The sequence below is a fragment of the Rattus rattus genome, chromosome 5 (assembly GCF_011064425.1).
Source record: "Rattus rattus isolate New Zealand chromosome 5, Rrattus_CSIRO_v1, whole genome shotgun sequence".
Lineage (NCBI taxonomy): Eukaryota > Metazoa > Chordata > Mammalia > Rodentia > Muridae > Rattus > Rattus rattus.
Window position 1 is genome coordinate 84,303,923 of NC_046158.1, and position 18,283 is coordinate 84,322,205.

The window sequence follows — 18,283 nt, forward strand, 5'->3', positions numbered from 1 at the left end:
TAACCTGGCGCACTTGAGCACTGAGGTGAAAATGTAGAACATTCAATGTGAGCAATGAAAGGAGAATGCTTATTCACCTGGAGACAAACAGGAAAATGATTACCATCAAAAGATGGGTTCCAAGGAGAGACACCAAAGTGTGTCTAAAATGTTCCTCTTCCAATTGGTCTCTTCAGAAACCAGAGTCAGTGCTGCCGATGCTGCTGCTGAAAGAGCACTTAGCCTTGGCAATCATGTGGTAAAAGACTGTGCCGTGATAAAATGGAGCTTGATGATAGGAGGAAAAGAGTGATACAGTGTAACACTCTCTGATACAGTGTTACACTCTCTGATACAGTGTAACAAAACTTACAAGGAACTTTCCGGAGATTATGTGTGGAAGTTGGCTTTTTGACTCACACAGGTCTCTCACTGTAGAGGATGAAAGGCACTCCATGTCTTGAGTTCTGTAACCTTATACCTTTTCTATGCATGGAATCCATATTGCTAGAAGATGTGACTTATCATTCTAATTTACATCAGTGGGTAGACTTTTATACACTTTTGAAGCACTCTGTAATTGAGAGATTAATATCATTAGTAGACAACACCAGGTACAGGATCTCATTAAATTAGGATGTCAGGATGACCAAGACCCCTTACACGCATAGGCAAGTTGTTTAATGTAGATTGTTACATTACCAAACAAAGCAATCCATTATGTAAAGACAGCTTTATGTGCTTTAATGGCCTTCATAGCAATATTGACTATATTTGACAAGTTTTAAATTATACCCAGTTTTCTTTGTTGCTATCTTTAATTTTCTAAGTTAGCATAAAAAGTATTGAGTTGGATCCTTTATAGGGAGTTTCTATACATTTGTGTGCCACGTTTTATCCCCAGTTGTCCTCTCCTGTACCAGGTCCCCTCTCTCTCACTCCCCACCATTGCCTTCCGACCCTAGTCCCCTGGTTCCCTTCCTTCCCAGTAAGTTCTCTGTTTTGTTTTCCTTTCACATAATCCTTAGCCCTCTCTATCTTGTATGTCCCTTAAATTCCATCCCATCCTTCCCCTAACCCACTTTCTAGTTCTATGACCTACAAACATAGACACACACATGCATGTATGCACCTATATAATTTAGAAATTAGGTTCCATGTAGAAGGACAAATATGCAATATTTTCCTTCCCGAGTCTGACTTATAAACCTGCTTGATGTGGTTTCCAGCTGCACCCACTATTCTGAAAAGTCATGATTTCATTTTTCTTTATGGTTGCACAGTGTTCCATTGTGCATATTGCATACATTCATCTACTGATGGGTGGACATCCAGGCTGGTTCTATTCCTGGCCTCTTGTGAATATGGATATGTTAGGACTTCTGTGGCATGCTAACCCGGTGTCCTTCAACTGGATCCCTATGCTGGTATAGCTGGGTCACTTATTTCAAAATTCAGTTATGTGAAGAGCCTCTGTATTGATTTTCATAGTGACTGCACAGGTTTTCCCAGCAGCTGGGTATAAAGGTTCCTGTCCCACCCCCATCTTTGCCAGCCTTTGCTGTTCTTCGTTTGTTTCATGGCAGTCATTCTGATTTCCCTGGCAGCTAAGGATAGGAAGTATATTTTACAGTATTTGCTGGTCATCTGCATTTCTTCTGTTGATAACGGCCTCTGCAGCTCATTGCTCTACTTTTTGATCGAATGAGTAGAGCCTCAGTACTGAGGTGGGTGCGGGCAGAGGGCCTGCCTTTGTACTTCCAGGATCTCCTCAGTGCCCGTCCCTACAGGAAGGATGATGCCCTGTGAATATCCTGAAGGTCATGTATGCTGCTGGGACTTCAGAGGTCTAGTGCTCCACAGGAGGGAGTGACAGAGGTGGATCCAGAATTTAATCCACCTGCTGGTTCAGAGCTATTAAACAGGAGGTTAATTCTCAAGTGAGACCTGTCCCGAGTCACTTGTGATGGGACTCTCTTTCTCTGCACACTGCTCAGCTGGAGCCAGCCTCCCGCCACCTGCATCTTTCAGCTTAGGACGTGTCCACTTCCTACAGTGGCCTCACTGAGTCTTCCCCACCCAGCAGCTCTGCTAGACCACATCAAGGCTCCCCAGCATGAGGATATTCCCTGCTCTCAGGCTCACGAGGCAGCCAGATTTTATCAATACACTCTGTTTCAAAATAGTTTAAGGCCACTGTCCTCTGAGTTACATGGTGTGATAAAATCGGATTGGATTGCTCTCCACTGTTGACTATGTCCCACAACTAGATTTAAAGCTCATGAAGACTTCCGGCTTGTCCTGAGGGTAAGTGTGCCTGTTTCATCCAGATTACCTTTTGGAAACAGTTTCTGAGTCTTCTTCTTGGCCAAGGAGCTGTGCCAGGGCAGCTGTGTTCAGCTTGCTCATCTGATGATGGCACATGCTGCCTTTGCCCCTTCCTTTATGGATTTCAGAATCAGCTTACCTCTGCTGTCTTTTAAAAATAAAGTCCTTTTTTTTCTTATCCTTAATCTCTCTTTTGCCAGCTTTCACAGAAGTAGCCTCTAATCTGTCATCTTACTGGGCTGTCTCCTCAAGGTGATGAAAATATATCCAGGCTTTAGTTGGGTACAGAGAAATTGACACGCCCATATTGATGGAAATTGAACTTTTTAGAGAACAATTACTTGGTTGTGAATCTTAGGAGCAAGTGCCCTTCTGAATGCATCCATATTAGCTTTTTGTTGTCGTGACAACATAACAGACTTTTGGGAGAAAGGATTTGTCTTAGCTCATGGTTCCAGTCATGGCTGGAGTCCAAGACAGAGCTCATGGGTATAGGAGCGTGTTCTGTTGTTTCTCATATTTTGGTAGACAAGGAAGAAGAGAAAAAACTGGGGATGGCCATGACCTCCAAAGGCAAACCCACAATGTCCTATCTGCAAGCATTGCCTTGCCAATAAGGCCCCACCTCTTAATAGTTCTGCTAACTACCAGGATGAGGTATAGGTGGTAAAGCCCATGAAACTGGGGGTGGGCGACATTTCACACTCAAACCATAACATATTCCAAGAACATCTTTTATGAACTTATGCAAAGGTTGTTTGCTAGAGATATTAATCACAGAAAGAGTTTCAATAGAGAGAAACTAGAAATAATTATAAAATGTATCAATCAGAAATTGGTTAAATGAGTTATAACCCATAGGATGGAATATTATAACACAATTAAAATCAGCTTTAAGAGAGAATAAAAACAACAAATATGGTTGAGATACACTAAGTAAAATAAACATAATCTAAAGCATGTGGAATTGGATTCTAAACACACATACATGAGTAAATTGAAAACAGCACAGGAGGACTTAACTGCTATAAGCATTCCCTTTGTATAGGGTCATAACATGGGTTAGTTTTATTTTTCTTTCTTGTGTGTTTGTGTGTTCTGTGTGTTTTTTTTATGATGAATGAAGATTGTTCTTATGGGATACAGAAGCCAGTTGTCTTCTTAGAGAAGGACTAACAAACGTGATGAAGGTCAAGTTAGTAGAAGTTCAGTAGAGCCATCAAGAGAGGGTTTACCCACCTGAGACAGGGAAAAAGCCTACAAAGGAATCCATTACCCACCCTGACAGACCTTAAGAAAGGGCTATGAATCAACAGCAGGGATGGTATTAGGCTCCATGCAAAGGAATGGGTGTTTGAGTTGATGTGGAATGTTAAATAGATGGTGCTTGGGTCAAGGAATAGGGAAAAATATGACTATCTTGAGGCATTGTTCAAAAGTGATGGGTATTAGTCCACTTAGGCTGTGTTGCGGTTTTACCTCTCAGGTTTGGTGTTTGAATACCTGGTTCGAAGCTTGTGGCACTGTTTGAGAAGGCTGTAGAGTCTTCAATGAGTGGAGCCTTCCTTAAGAAAGTAGGTCTTTGGGGTGAATCTTGAGACTTCATAGATGGCTGGATGTCCTATTTGTGGCTGCGTTTCTGAGCATTATTACAGCAAGATCAGCAGCCCCTCTCCTGCCACCATGCTTCCCCTCTGAGTACTAAGGCCACCTTCCATCTGTTTCCTCTCAAGGCCTTCCCTTTGTGCGTAGGGAAAAGGAATTCTATTGTTTCTTCTTATAAGGAACCAGCCTTGTTAGGTTGAGCCACTCCCTCATAGCCATGTTGAAACTTGCCCATCTCTTTAGGGTCTCCATCTTAAAATACAGTTGAGTTACGAATTAGGACTTAAAACTGAATGTTTGGGGGAGGGTCAGAATTGTTTGCAACATTATTCCAGACTAAAATCATCAGACCATAATTTGTCTCTGAAAAACAGAAAGGGTGTTGGGAAACCTGTTTGGGGAAGACCATGCTGCCTTGGTATAAACAAGCATCCTTAGAGATACACTGCATTGTTTTTTAAAAAATTGGCCCCTCCCTCTTCCTTACCAGTGCTCTATGTTGTTTTTAAATTAGGAGGCTGCAGGGAGTCTTGGTGGTCTGTTAGAGACCTGGTCTCACAGGCTCTCCAGCTGTTAAGGAATACATCTGGAAAACTGACCATGTAGGGAAGGGGGCAGCAGGAAGGTTAGAGCTCAGATGTCTTGCAGGGGTTAGGTAACAACACACTTCGAAGACACTGGGAGTTTCCATGGTTGAACTTTTACTGGAATCATGGGAAATGGGCATGTTACAAAGTACTTCACTCTACTACCTTCAGTATCGTGAAACCCCCAGATGGCATTCGAGTCTTGGGCAGCATAGACGCTCTCTTGCTACCATGACTACTGTGGATGATTTAACCACACACTCTGAACACTGCTAGAGCAGCACTCATCACAGCTGGGGTTGGTGTATCAGTCACCGGGCAGCTCTGTCTCCAGGGACAGTGGCTCTCTTCAGGACCAGCATCCTTTTCTGATTTATGTCTGCCCAGGACCTTCTTCCCTAGTCTGAGATATTTGTCTTCGCCCATCTCTGTTTTATGTCTAATATCACAGCATCTTAAAATTCCCATGTTTGTTCTTAGCTAAGGAATGGATCTGAATGCTGGAGTAGAAGCCACAGGGATAAGAAACAGGTCTTTCCTCTTTAGATCAGCAAGTACCTAGTGACTACAGTTACACACAGTGGGTCCAGATGCCACTGTGCCCAGCTTGAGGAAACCTTGGCTATGAAAGCTATATTTAAAAAGCAGAGCATGGATGGAGGGTGGCTATTTTTGAACACTGGTCCTTTACTGTGGTTTTTTTCCTCAAAATGATCAATATTTGACTTATACTAGCCAATGTTATAAGAAGCCCAGGAATAGACTTTAGATCTTCATGAAACACTGAGACTTAAGAATGTCTCCAAGCTCATAACCTGACTAGATAGCTTTGAATGTAGTTGTAGTGAAAACACTTTGTTTTCTAGTTGATTGTAAAAAGGCGTTTGAGAGCTCAATGACTTTGTCTCAGTGAAAACCAAGTACAGTGGGGATATATTTGACCTCTGTTTTGCTTTTATTAGGCTTTTACCAAGTTACATTTATTTTCCCAATTATAAATTAGATGCATATCTTCAGGTACTGTCATCCAAATGGAAAGGTATTTTTCTTTTTTACTTTTTGGTTGGAGCTTTTCAAATTATACATAAATTTCTCTCACATACCCACTTATATGTATTTGCCAGACTGTTTCTATCCCAGGTAGGACCTCAGCTATTTTACATTATTTGCCTTGAAATAGAAAACCCATAAATACAGTGACTTTTAAAAAGTAAATTATATCCTACTCCTTACCTCAAGTTCAAATGTTGAAGTTCTAAAGCCCAATGTGACTCAAAGATGGGATGCTTAGGTGGCAATTAAAGATAAATTAAACTATGAGGAGAGGGTCCTGATTAGATAGGATTAGTGGCCTTTCAAGAAAAGGAAAAAAAGCATGCTAAGGGTGGCTCAGTTGATAAAAATGCTTGCAGCACAAAGCAAGCAGACCCCTGAACCCCATGCCAGCAAAACATCGATGGGAAACCTTTGGGTTTGCTAGTCAGCAAGAGTAACTGAATCAGAGAGCTCAAGGTAAAAGTAGAGACTGTCTTAAAAAGCAAGATGTGAAAAGACAATTTGTATCCAAGATTGACCTCTGACCTCCACACATGGGCACTTATGTGCACTAACACAAACACACACACACACACACACACACACACACACTCCACAAAGAGAAAAGAAGGAAAATGCTATTTCCCACCCCCCCCTCTCTCTCACACACACACACACACACACACACACATAGTGACAAAAGAAGAAGGTAGCTATTCATGAGCCAAGAATAGAACAGAGACCCCTGAGAATTGATTTAGCCAGGACTCTGCATTCTCCAGGTAGCAGAAATAGTCTACTGTTTAAGCCACTTCACCTTCAGCATTCGTTTGGCATCCTTACAAGCTATATCTGAACACACACACACAAACACACACACACACACACACACACTCAGAGAGAGAGAGAGACACGCATCACACACATTATACACATTCATGCATACCTCCTTTCCCTACATACATACACATACAAGCACACATATACATCTCACACATGCATGCATATATGCACACACACCATATGTATCTATTATAGTTTTATTTTCATAATAATCACCATAAATTTATTGGTTAATTAATTAACTTTTGTTTTGTTTTCTAATTAAAAAAACAAAGAGTATCACTAAGTCAGTGATCAAACTGAGAGCATCAATAAGGAAATGGAGATACTGTCATTCACAGTAATGTTATCCTAGTTTAGTATAAATGTGACTGTCCATGGTTTCCAAAGAACATAGTAAGTCCTATGGCGAATCAGTTCTGAAAGTTGCTCTGCTCATCTAAGAAACCGTTGTGGCTTTTCCTCATATAATTTAACACTTAAGAATAACACAACATTTCTGGTCACATCATAATAAGATATCCAACAGACACATTTGTTTACTGAATTTTCTATTAATTGCCAACTAGGTTGTCTTAAGTTTTTCTGTCGTGAAGAATAATGATATAAAAATTCATATTTATTTCCTGGTTGTGTTTGCTACCTTTAATTTACAAAAAACATGTTTGAGCATTTGGACACATGCTGCCAGAGTGTCTATACCGGTAGTGCAAGTGACTGTGACCAAGCCTTTACCAGCCAATGGGAGCTCTGCTGCTAAGTGCAGAGTTAGACACATGCAGATTTAACTGAGGGGAGTTGTTAGAGGCTCGGGCTAACTTATTTGCCTCCAGTGACTTGTACAGGGAATATTGACAAGCTTTATATTTTCATTCAGAACATTCTATTCTGGAGAACAGTATAACACCATGACTTTTCTAGGGTTCCTATGGAATTCTGCATTGTTTTGCTACTGGAACTATTTTGCATGTTGAGAGAGAGCCTTTTCCATTGTTTCATGTGACTATCAGATCTGTGCCAACATGCATCCAACTACCTCCTTGTCTATGATTTTTTAACATACAAAAAACTAAGAATAATTTATTTGTTGCTTTTAATGTTTTAGAAAATCTTTCACCTTACAAAGGTAACATCAAGATTCAATGATTTTTCTTCTAAATGTTTTATGATTGTATTTTTTTTTCCTTTTAGCAACTATGAGGATTTTTTCTGGTAAAGAATATAAGTGGAAATATTTTCTTCTTTGTTGTCTTAGAAGAATTCTCTCAACTTTGTTTACTGACTCATCTTGGTCCCCCTGGAATGCCACATAGACTTCGTGCTGCTGTTAAGTGAGCTGCAGAACCGAATGCTTTTAAGGCTACTCTATGATGTAGTTTGCTCCCTGGAAATGGAAGTTACTCACCATTTCATCTTGTTATCATATTTACTTGAGGATTATTGTTTACTGAATTGTAAAGAAGTTATGGAATTACTTTTCAACCCCATATCATCATCACACAGGTGTTTTGACCTCAGTTGTATAAGACTATTAATTAATTTCATGAAAAGTGACAACTTTTTGATATCCATTTTTCACAGCCAGATGTATGACAGTCTTATGTGCACTGAAACAGATTTTTGATCTATCAGTACAATGATATAGTTTCATATAAGGAACTCATTTTTAAAAGAATTATTTCTGTTGGATTTTGTTTGGGGGATTATTTTTCTTCCACTGAATATCTAATGTTAGTAATCAGAAAAACTATGAATGCTCTAAATTTTGCTTATTTACCTATTCATTTAAATTCTCTCGTTTTTATTGTAAGTTCTTGATTATTCGATTGACCAAAGCTTCCTGCAAATAAAATCCTATGATGTTCACACAATGATTTTTCTTTTTTTTTTTTTTTTTTTTTTTTTTTTTATTAACTTGAGTATTTCTTATATACATTTCAAATGTTATTCCCTTTTCCTGGTTTCCGGCAAACATCCCCCCCTCCCCTTCCTTATGGGTGTTCCCCTCCCAACCCTCCCCCCCTTGCTGCCCTCTCCCCAACAGTCTAGTTCACTAGGGGTTCAGTCTTAGCAGGACCCAGGGCTTCCCCTTCCACTGGTGCTCTTACTAGGATATTCATTGCAACCTACGAGGTCAGAGTCCAGGGTCAGTCCATGTATAGTCTTTGGGTAGTGGCTTAGTCCCTGGAAGCTCTGGTTGGTTGGCATTGCTGTACATATGGGGTCACGAGCTCCTTCAAGCTCTTCCAGTTCTTTCTCTGATTCCTTCAACAGGGGTCCCGTTCTCAGTTCAGTGGTTTGCTGCTGGCATACGCCTCTGTATTTGCTGTATTCTGGCTGTGTCTCTCATGAGCGATCTGCACTCACATTTTGATCATCCGTCTTGAGTTTCATTTGTTCTAGGCATCTAGGGTAACTCAAGCATTTGGGCTAATAGCCACTTATCAATGAGTACATACCATATATGTCTTTCTGTGATTGCTTAGCTCACCCAGGATGATATTTTCCAGTTCCAACCATTTGCCTACGAATTTCATAAAGTCATTGTTTTTGATAGCTGAGTAATATTCCATTGTGTAGATGTACCACATTTTCTGTATCCATTCCTCTGTTGAAGGGCATCTGGGTTCTTTCCAGCTTCTGGCTATTATAAATAAGGCTGCGATGAACATAGTGGAGCACGTGTCTTTTTTATATGTTGGGGCATCTTTTGGGTATATGCCCAGGAGAGGTATAGCTGGATCCTCAGGCAGTTCAATGTCCAATTTTCTGAGGAACCTCCAGACTGATTTCCAGAATGGTTGTAGCAGTCTGCAACCCCACCAACAATGGAGGAGTGTTCCCTTTCTCCACATCCTCGCCAGCATTTGCTGTCACCTGAGTTTTTGATCTTAGCCATTCTCACTGGTGTGAGGTGAAATCTCAGGGTTGTTTTGATTTGCATTTCCTTTATGACTAACGATGTTGAACATTTCTTTAGGTGTTTCTCAGCCATTCGCATTCCTCAGCTGTGAATTCTCTGTTTAGCTCTGAACCCCATTTTTTAATAGGGTTATTTGTCTCCTTGCTGTCTAACTTCTTCAGTTCTTTGTATATTTTGGATATAAGCCCTCTATCTGTTGTAGGATTGGTAAAGATCTTTTCCCAATCTGTTGGTTGCCGCTTTGTCCCAACCACAGTGTCCTTTGCCTTACAGAAGCTTTGCAGTTTTATGAGATCCCATTTGTTTCCATTCTTGATCTTAGAGCATAAGCCATTGGTGTTTTGTTCAGGAAATTTTTTCCAGTGCCCATGTGTTCCAGATGCTTCCCTAGTTTTTCTTCTATTAGTTTGAGGTGTCTGGTTTGATGTGGAGGTCCTTGATCCACTTGGACTTAAGCTTTGTACAGGGTGATAAGCATGGATCGATCTGCATTCTTCTACATGTTGACCTCCAGTTGAACCAGCACCATTTGCTGAAAATGCTATCTTTTTCCATTGGATGGATTTGGCTCCTTTGTCAAAAATCAAGTGACCATAGGTGTGTGGATTCATTTCTGGGTCTTCAATTCTGTTCCATTGGTCTATCTGTCTGTCTCTGTACCAATACCATGCAGTTTTTATCACTATTGCTCTGTAATACTGCTTGAGTTCAGGGATAGTGATTCCCCCTGAAGTCCTTTTATTGTTGAGGATAGTTTTAGCTATCCTGGGTTTTTTGTTATTACAGATGAATTTGCAAATTGTTCTGTCTAACTCTTTGAAGAATTGGATTGGTATTTTGATGGGGATTGCATTGAATCTGTAGATCGCTTTTGGTAAAATGGCCATTTTTACTATATTAATCCTGCCAATCCATGAGCATGGGAGATCTTTCCATCTTCTGAGGTCTTCTTCAATTTCTTTCTTCAGTGTCTTGAAGTTCTTATTGTACAGATCTTTTACTTGCTTGGTTAAAGTCACAAGGTATTTTTATATTATTTGGGTCTATTATGAAGGGTGTCGCTTTCCTAATTTCTTTCTCGGCTTGTTTCTCTTTTGTGTAGAGGAAGGCTACTGATTTATTTGAGTTAATTTTATACCCAGCCACTTTGCTGAAGTTGTTTATCAGCTTTAGTAGTTCTCTAGTGGAACTTTTGGCATCACTTAAATATACTATCATATCATCTGCAAATAGTGATATTTTGACTTCTTCTTTTCCGATCTGTATCCCTTGATCTCCTTTTTGTTGTCTGATTGCTCTGGCTAGAACTTCAAGAACTATATTGAATAAGTAGGGAGAGAGTGGGCAGCCTTGTCTAGTCCCTGATTTTAGTGGGATTGTTTCAAGTTACTCTCCATTTAGTTTAATGTTAGCAACTGGTTTGCTGTATATGGCTTTTACTATGTTTAGGTATGGGCCTTGTATTCCTATTCTTTCCAGGACTTTTATCATGAAGGGGTGTTGAATTTTTGTCAAATGCTTTCTCAGCATCTAATGAAATGATCATGTGGTTTTGTTCTTTCAGTTTGTTTATATAATGGATCACGTTGATGGTTTTCCAGATATTAAACCATCCCTGCATGCCTGGGATGAAGCCTACTTGATCATGGTGGATGATTGTTTTGATGTGCTCTTGATTCAAGTTTGCCAGAATTTTGTTGAGTATTTTTTAGCGCCAATGTTCATAAGGAAATTGGTCTGAAGTTCTCTTTTTGTTGGGTCTTTGTGTGGTTTAGGTATAAGAGTAATTGTGGCTTCATAGAAGGAATTCGGGTAGTGCTCCATCTGTTTCAATTTTGTGGAATAGTTTGGATAATATTGGTATGAGGTCTTCTATGAAGGTCTGATAGAATTCTGCACTAAACCCGTCTGGACCTGGGCTCTTTTTTGGTTGGGAGACCTTTAATGACTGCTTCTATTTCCTTAGGAGTTATGGGGTTGTTTAACTGGTTTATCTGTTCCTGATTTAACTTCGGTACCTGGTATCTGTCTAGGAAATTGTCCATTTCCTGTAGATTTTCAAGTTTTGTTGAATATAGGCTTTTTATAGTAAGATCTAATGATTTTTTGAATTTCCTCTGAATCTGTAGTTATGTCTCCCTTTTCATTTCTGATTTTGTTAATTTGGATACACTCTCTGTGTCCTCTCGTTAGTCTGGCTAAGGGTTTATCTATCTTGTTGATTTTCTCAAAGAACCAACTTTTGGTTCTGTTGATTCTTTCTATGGTCCTTTTTGTTTCTACTTGGTTGATTTCAGCTCTGAGTTTGATTATTTCCTGCCTTCTACTCTTCCTGGGTGTATTTGCTTTTTTTGTTCTAGAGCTTTTAGGTGTGCTGTCAAGCTGCTGACATATGCTCTTTCCTGTTTCTTTCTGCAGGCACTCAGCGCTATGAGTTTTCCTTTAGCACAGCTTTCATTGTGTCCCATAAGTTTGGGTATGTTGTACCTTCATTTTCATTAAATTCTAAAAAGTTTTTAATTTCTTTCTTTATTTCTTCCTTGACCAGGTTATCATTGAGTAGAGCATTGTTCAGTTTCCACGATATGTGGGCATTCTTCCCTTATTGTTATTGAAGACCAGCTTTAGGCCGTGGTGGTCCGATATAGCACGCATGGGATTATTTCTATCTTTCTGTATCTGTTGAGGCCTGTTTTTTGACCAATTATATGGTCAATTTTGGAGAAAGTACCATGAGGAGCTGAGAAGAAGGTATATCCTTTTGCTTTAGGGTAGAACGTTCTATAAATATCCGTTAAGTCCATTTGGCTCATGACTTCTCTTAGTCTGTCTACGTCTCTGTTTAATTTCTGTTTCCATGATCTGTCCATTGATGAGAGGGGGGTGTTGAAATCTCCTACTATTATTGTGTGAGGTGCAATGTGTGTTTTGAGCTTTAGTAAGGTTTCTTTTACGTATGTAGGTGCCCTTGTATTTGGGGCATAGATATTTAGGATTGAGAGTTCATCTTGGTGGATTTTTCCTTTGATGAATATAAAGTGTCCTTCCTTATCTTTTTTGATGACTTTTAGTTGGAAATTGATTTTATTTGATATTAGAATGGCTACTCCAGCTTGCTTCTTCAGACCATTTGCTTGGAAAGTTGTTTCCAGCCTTTCACTCTGAGGTAGTGTCTGTCTTTGTCTCTGAGGTGTGTTTCCTGTAGGCAGAGAATGCAGGGTCCTCGCTAAATATCCAGTTTGTTAATCTATGTCTTTTTATTGGGGAGTTGAGGCCATTGATGTTGAGAGATATTAAGAATAGTGATTATTGCTTCCTGTTATATTCATATTTGGATGTGAGGTTGTGTTTGTGTGCTTTTCTTCTCTTTGTTTTGTTGCCAAGACGATTAGTTTCTTGCCTCTTCTTGGGTATAGCTTGCCCTCCTTATGTTGGGCTTTACCATTTATTATCCTTTGTAGTGCTGGATTTGTAGAAAGATATTGTGTAAATTTGGTTTTGTCATGGAATATCTTGGTTTCTCCATCTATGTTAATTGAGAGTTTTGCAGGATACAGTAGCCTGGGCTGGCATTTGTGTTCTCTTAGGGTCTGTATGACATCAGTCCAGGATCTTCTGGCCTTCATAGTTTCTGGCGAGAAGTCAGGTGTGATTCTGATATGTCTGCCTTTATATGTTACTTGACCTTTTTCTCTTACTGCTTTTAATATTCTTTCTTTATTTTGAGCGTTTAGTGTTTTGACTATTATGTGACGGGAGGTGTTTCTTTTCTGGTCCAATCTATTTGGAGTTCTGTAGGCTTCTTGTATGCCTATGGGTATCTCTTTTTTTAGGTTAGGGAAGTTTTCTTCTATGATTTTGTTGAAGATATTTACTGGTCCTTTGAGCTGGGAGTCTTCACTCTCTTCTATACCTATTATCCTTAGGTTTGATCTTCTCATTGAGTCCTGGATTTCCTGTATGTTTTGGACCAGTAGCTTTTTCCGCTTTACATTATCTTTGACAGTTGAGTCAATGATTTCTATGGAATCTTCTGCTCCTGAGATTCTCTCTTCCATCTCTTGTATTCTGTTGGTGAAGCTTGTATCTACAGCTCCTTGTCTCTTCTTTTTGGTTTTCTATATCCAGGGTTATTTCCATGTGTTCTTTCTTGATTGCTTCTATTTCCATTTTTAATTCCTTCAACTGTTTGATTGTGTTTTCCTGGAATTCTTTCAGGGATTTTTTCGATTCCTCTCTGTAGGCTTCTACTTGTTTATTAATGTTTTCCTGTGTTTCTCTAAGGGAGTTCTTCACATCTTTCTTGAAGTCCTCCAGCATCATGATCAAATATGATTTTGAAACTAGATCTTGCTTTTCTGGTGTGTTTGGATATTCCATGTTTGTTTTGGTGGGAGAATTGGGTTCCGATGATGTCATGTAGTCTTGGTTTCTGTTGCTTGGGTTCCTGCGCTTGCCTCTCGCCATCAGATTATCTCTAGTGTTACTTTGTTCTGCTATTTCTGACAGTGGCTAGACTGTCCTATAAGCCTGTGTGTCAGGAGTGCTGTAGACCTGTTTTACTGTTTTCTTTCTGCCAGTATTGGGGACAGAGTGTTCTGCTTTCATGCGTGTAGTTTTTCCCCTCTACAGGTCTTCAGCTGTTCCTGTGGGCCTATGTCTTGAGTTCACCAGGCAGGTCACTTGCAGCAGAAAAGTTGGTCTTACCTGTGGTCCCGAGGCTCAAGTTTGCTCGCGGGGTGCTGCCCACGGGCTCTCCGAGGTGGCAGCACCCCGGAAGATCTGCGCCGCCCCTTCCGGGAGCCTCCGTGCACCAGGGTTCCAGATGGCCTCTGGTGTTTTCCTCTTTGGTCCCGAGGCTCAAGTTCGCTCGCGGGGTTCTGCCCACGGGCTCTCCGCGGTGGCAGCGACCAGGAAGATCTGCGCCGCCTCTTCCGGGAGCCTCCGTGCACCAGGGTTCCAGATGGCCTCCGGTGTTTTCCTCTGGAATCAGCAATGTGTGTAGAGAGCAGTCTCTTCTGGTTTCGCAGGCGTGTCTGCCTCTCTGAAGGTTTAGCTCTCCCTCCCACGGGATTTGGGTGCAGAGAACTGTTTATCCGGTCTGTTTCCTTCAGGTTCCGGCGGTGTCTCAGGTAGGGCTCCTGCCTCACCTGGGCCCTCTCCCACGGGAGCCCAGAGGCCTTATACAGTTTCCTCTTGGGCCTGGGATGTGGGCAGGGGTGGGCAGTGTTGGTGGTCTCTTCTGCTCTGCAGCCTCAGGAGTGCCCACCTGACCAGGCGGTAAGGTATCTCTCCCACAGGTTCTGGGAGCAGAGAGCTGCTGCGGGCCGGGATCCGCGGGTGTCACAATGATTTTTCATATCAGCTGAGAAAAGCTATTTCTTTTTTTTTTTTTTTTGAAGTACACACTTTAATTTTTTTCTGAAGGACACTCTTTCTTTCTTTCTTTCTTTCTTTCTTTCTTTCTTTCTTTCTTTCTTTCTTTCTTTCTTTCTTTCTTTCTTTCTTTCTTTCTTTCCACTCCAGATTTTATTCCCCTCCAGGTCCACCCACCAACTGTTCCACATCCAATACCTCCTCTCCCCAACCCCCACTTCCACCCTCATCTGCACAAGGATGTCCCCACCCCACCCACCCCACCCACCCCACCCACCCCACCCACCCCACCAGACCAGGCTCCCTGGGGCCTCCAGTCTCTTGAGGGTTTGGTGCATCTTCTCTGACTGAACCCAGACCCAGCAGTCCCCTGCTGTATGTGTTAGGGGCCTCATCTCAGCTGGTGTATGCTGCCTGGTTGGTGATCCAGTGTCTAAGGGATCTCTGGGATCCAGGTTAATCGAGACTGCTGGTCCTCCTTCAGGGTCGCTCTCCTCCTCAGCTTCCTCCAGCTTTTCACTAATTCAACAAGAGGGGTCAACTTCTGCTCATTGGTTGGGTGCACTTATCTTCATCTGACTCATGGAGCTGCTTATTGGGTCTTTCAGAGGGCCGTCATGATAGGTCCCTTTTTGTGAGCACCTCATAGTCTCAGAAATGGTGTCTTAGGACCGCCCCTGGAGCTGGATCTCCTTTTCATTGGGCTCTTCTACATTTCCATCCCAACAGTTCTTTCAGACAGGAGGAATTATGGGTCAGAGTTTTGACTGTGGGATAGCAAACCCATCCCTTACTTGGTGCCCCATTTTTCTGCTGGAGGTGGACTCAACAAGTTCCCTCGCTCCACTGTAGTGCCCTTCATCTAAGGTCCCCCCTTTGAGTCCTGAGAGTCTCTCACCTCCCAGATCTCTGGTACATTCTGGAGGGTCCTCACAACTTCCTTCATTACGAGGTTGCCTGTTTCCACTCTTTCTCCTGGCCCTCAGGGCTTCAGTCCTTTTCCCCCACCCAATACCAGATCATATTCCTGTCTATCCCCCCCAACACCTATCACTGTCTCCTTTCCCTCCCAGGTCCTCTCTCCCTCCCCACTTGTGGTTGCTTTCTTCTCCCTCTCACGTGGGACTGGGGTGTCCTCACTTGGGCCCTTCAGCTTGTTGATCTTTTTGAGTTGTGTGGACTGTATCTTGGGTATTCTGTATTTTTTTTTCTTTTGGCTAATGTCCACTTACTAGTGAGAACATACCATGCATGTCCTTTTGGGTCTGAGTTACCTCACTCAGGATGATATTTTCTGGTTCCATCCATTTGCCTGCAAAACTTGAGATGTCCTAGTACTTAATAGCTGAATAGTATTCCACTGTGTAAATGAACCACATGTTCTGTATCCATTATTCTGTCTTGGGACATCTGGGTCCTTTCCATCTTCTGGCTAGCACAAATAAGACCACTAAGAACATAGTGGTACATGTGCCTCTGTGACATTTTGGGGCATCTTTTGTGTATATTCTCAAGAGTGGTATTGCAGGGTCTTTAAGATCTATTTCCAATTTTCTGAGGAACCTCCAAATTGATTTCCAGAGTGGTTATACCAGTTTGCAATCCCACCAGCAATGGAGGAGTGTTCCTCTTTCTTGACATCCTCACCAATATGTGTTGTCACCTGAGGTTTTTATCTTAGCCATTCTACTTGGTGTAAGGTCATTTTGATTTGCATTTCTCTGATCATAACTTCTTAATTAAAAAGCAAGTTTTATACTAATATTTTTATCATTCCATGAATCTATGTTTAGAAAGTGTTTTAATTGATAAAATTTAAAACTGCCTGCAAGGGCTCTTTCAATGTCTTTCGGGTTCACAGGCTCTGATTGTGACACAGAGGACAAGTGTCTGGATTTCTTCACTATTTGTATTTTTAGTTCTTTGGTCATTAAGTAAAATTTTAAAGCTATTTCGTCGTGTCTAGATTCCTAATCTAGAGTTTATTTTATTTAGAAACTTGTTAAACATCACGATGCCTTCTGTGGAAAAATTAGACCTACAAGGAAAACTTTACCAAAGACCACCGAAGTCCCTCATGTTAAACACATCAACAGACATTCACTGTGTGTCCTTTCTCCCAGCTCTCCTTACCTGTGCCCAATAATGAAGCTAAATGGATATTTAAGTAGGGATAGAGTGCTCTCAAAAGCATTGCTTGAGGACTGAGATGTGGTGCCCTTGAGTGCTTGCTTACAATTCATGAAGCCCTAAGATCACTCTCAGTAACATAAACTTGGCCTTGTGGTGCACCTGTAACTCTGCACTCAAGAGTAGAAGCCGGAGGACCAGAAGTTCAAAGTCATCATCAATTAAGTAGTGAATTTGAGGCTAACAGCCTGCGTTACAAGGAGCCTTCTCTCAAAGAGTGTTAATAAATTTTTTGAGGCATTTGTCATTCAAATATGGTTCTCCCTTTGTATTTCAGCTGCTGGATGATTGCACGGCTCGTCTGAAAATGTCCCACCCAGCCAAAACCCTTTATACCTCAAATGGGGAGCTCATTCAGTCATGGGACGAAATAGAGAAGGGTATGACTGTCTGCGTGTCTGCAGGACATGGCTTTATAACCTCCAAAGGTACAGGTAACACCTACTTTTTTTTATCAAAGTCTTGAAGAGATAAAGCATTCAGTCTTCCCTGCACAGTCCTTGCCTGTTAAACTTCGAACAACGGAGGATGAATTTTAATAATTACACTCCTCGTGATGGGCTATTATGAAGGTGAAGTTTATAGCTGTGTGTTCAAGAAAGTGACAGTTAACCGTTTATTTTTTTAAAAAAACTCATTCAAATTTCAGTGAGTCCTGGGCTATCTCCAGGCATATTTACATAAATATTGAGGTTTGACTGAAGGCATTTCCTTAGTGATGAATCTTGAGGAAAGTGAGGTTTCTGTTGGCATCTTACTATTCAAATTATTCAAAAACATGCTTTATTAATGGAATTTCTCAGCTTTCAGATTTTCTTTCTGTTGCGAGAGTAAGAACATGCTAGTTTCAATGCACTCTACTTCTTCCTCATTTCCTTTGATAAATGACAAAAATGGGAAGGACACATGTTTACAAAATAAACTCTAGTCTTCTATCTTATCCTGAGGGTTTAAATTCCTTTCTGTAGGAAGGTAGATACTAGAAAAATATAATCTTCAGGAAATTACCAAGACATTGTTTGCATATTAAGGAAATTATAAGATTAGGAAGTAAAGTACCTGATATCCCATATCTATTTATGGTGGATAAATAGAAAGGTTTAAGACAGTTGGGATATACCCTCATATTTAGCCCAGAAGAGACAAGAGTATAGAGTTTCTTGTGGTGAACTGGAGAGATACCTATTTCTTGGTATGCCTAACACTATTCGGAGAGATGGCACAAAGCCTTTCTCAGCACTATTCTAGTTTGTTGACGAGGCCCCAGTCTTTTCATTCTGTGTGTTCTGTTATCTTCCTTCATATCATTGCTTAGAACCCTAGCTCAGAATGTTGTCCCTTAGATGCATTCAACAATAGTTAAGTGGTAAAATTTTGTAAACGTAAGTTAACAGCTTTCTGTATAGTCAAACTACAC

At 40.9% G+C, this 18,283-nt stretch overlaps 1 protein-coding gene across 1 annotated transcript in view; it reads left to right on the forward strand.

Moving 5' to 3' along the window:
- Window positions 1-18,283, forward strand: part of Dcdc1 (doublecortin domain containing 1) — a 72,591-nt gene that overhangs the window by 52,342 nt on the left and 1,966 nt on the right. Inside the window, exon 17 of the mRNA XM_032902254.1 lies at window positions 17,144-17,294. Within this exon, the coding sequence (XP_032758145.1) occupies window positions 17,144-17,294 (151 nt within the window). The remainder of the gene's footprint in view (window positions 1-17,143; window positions 17,295-18,283) is intronic.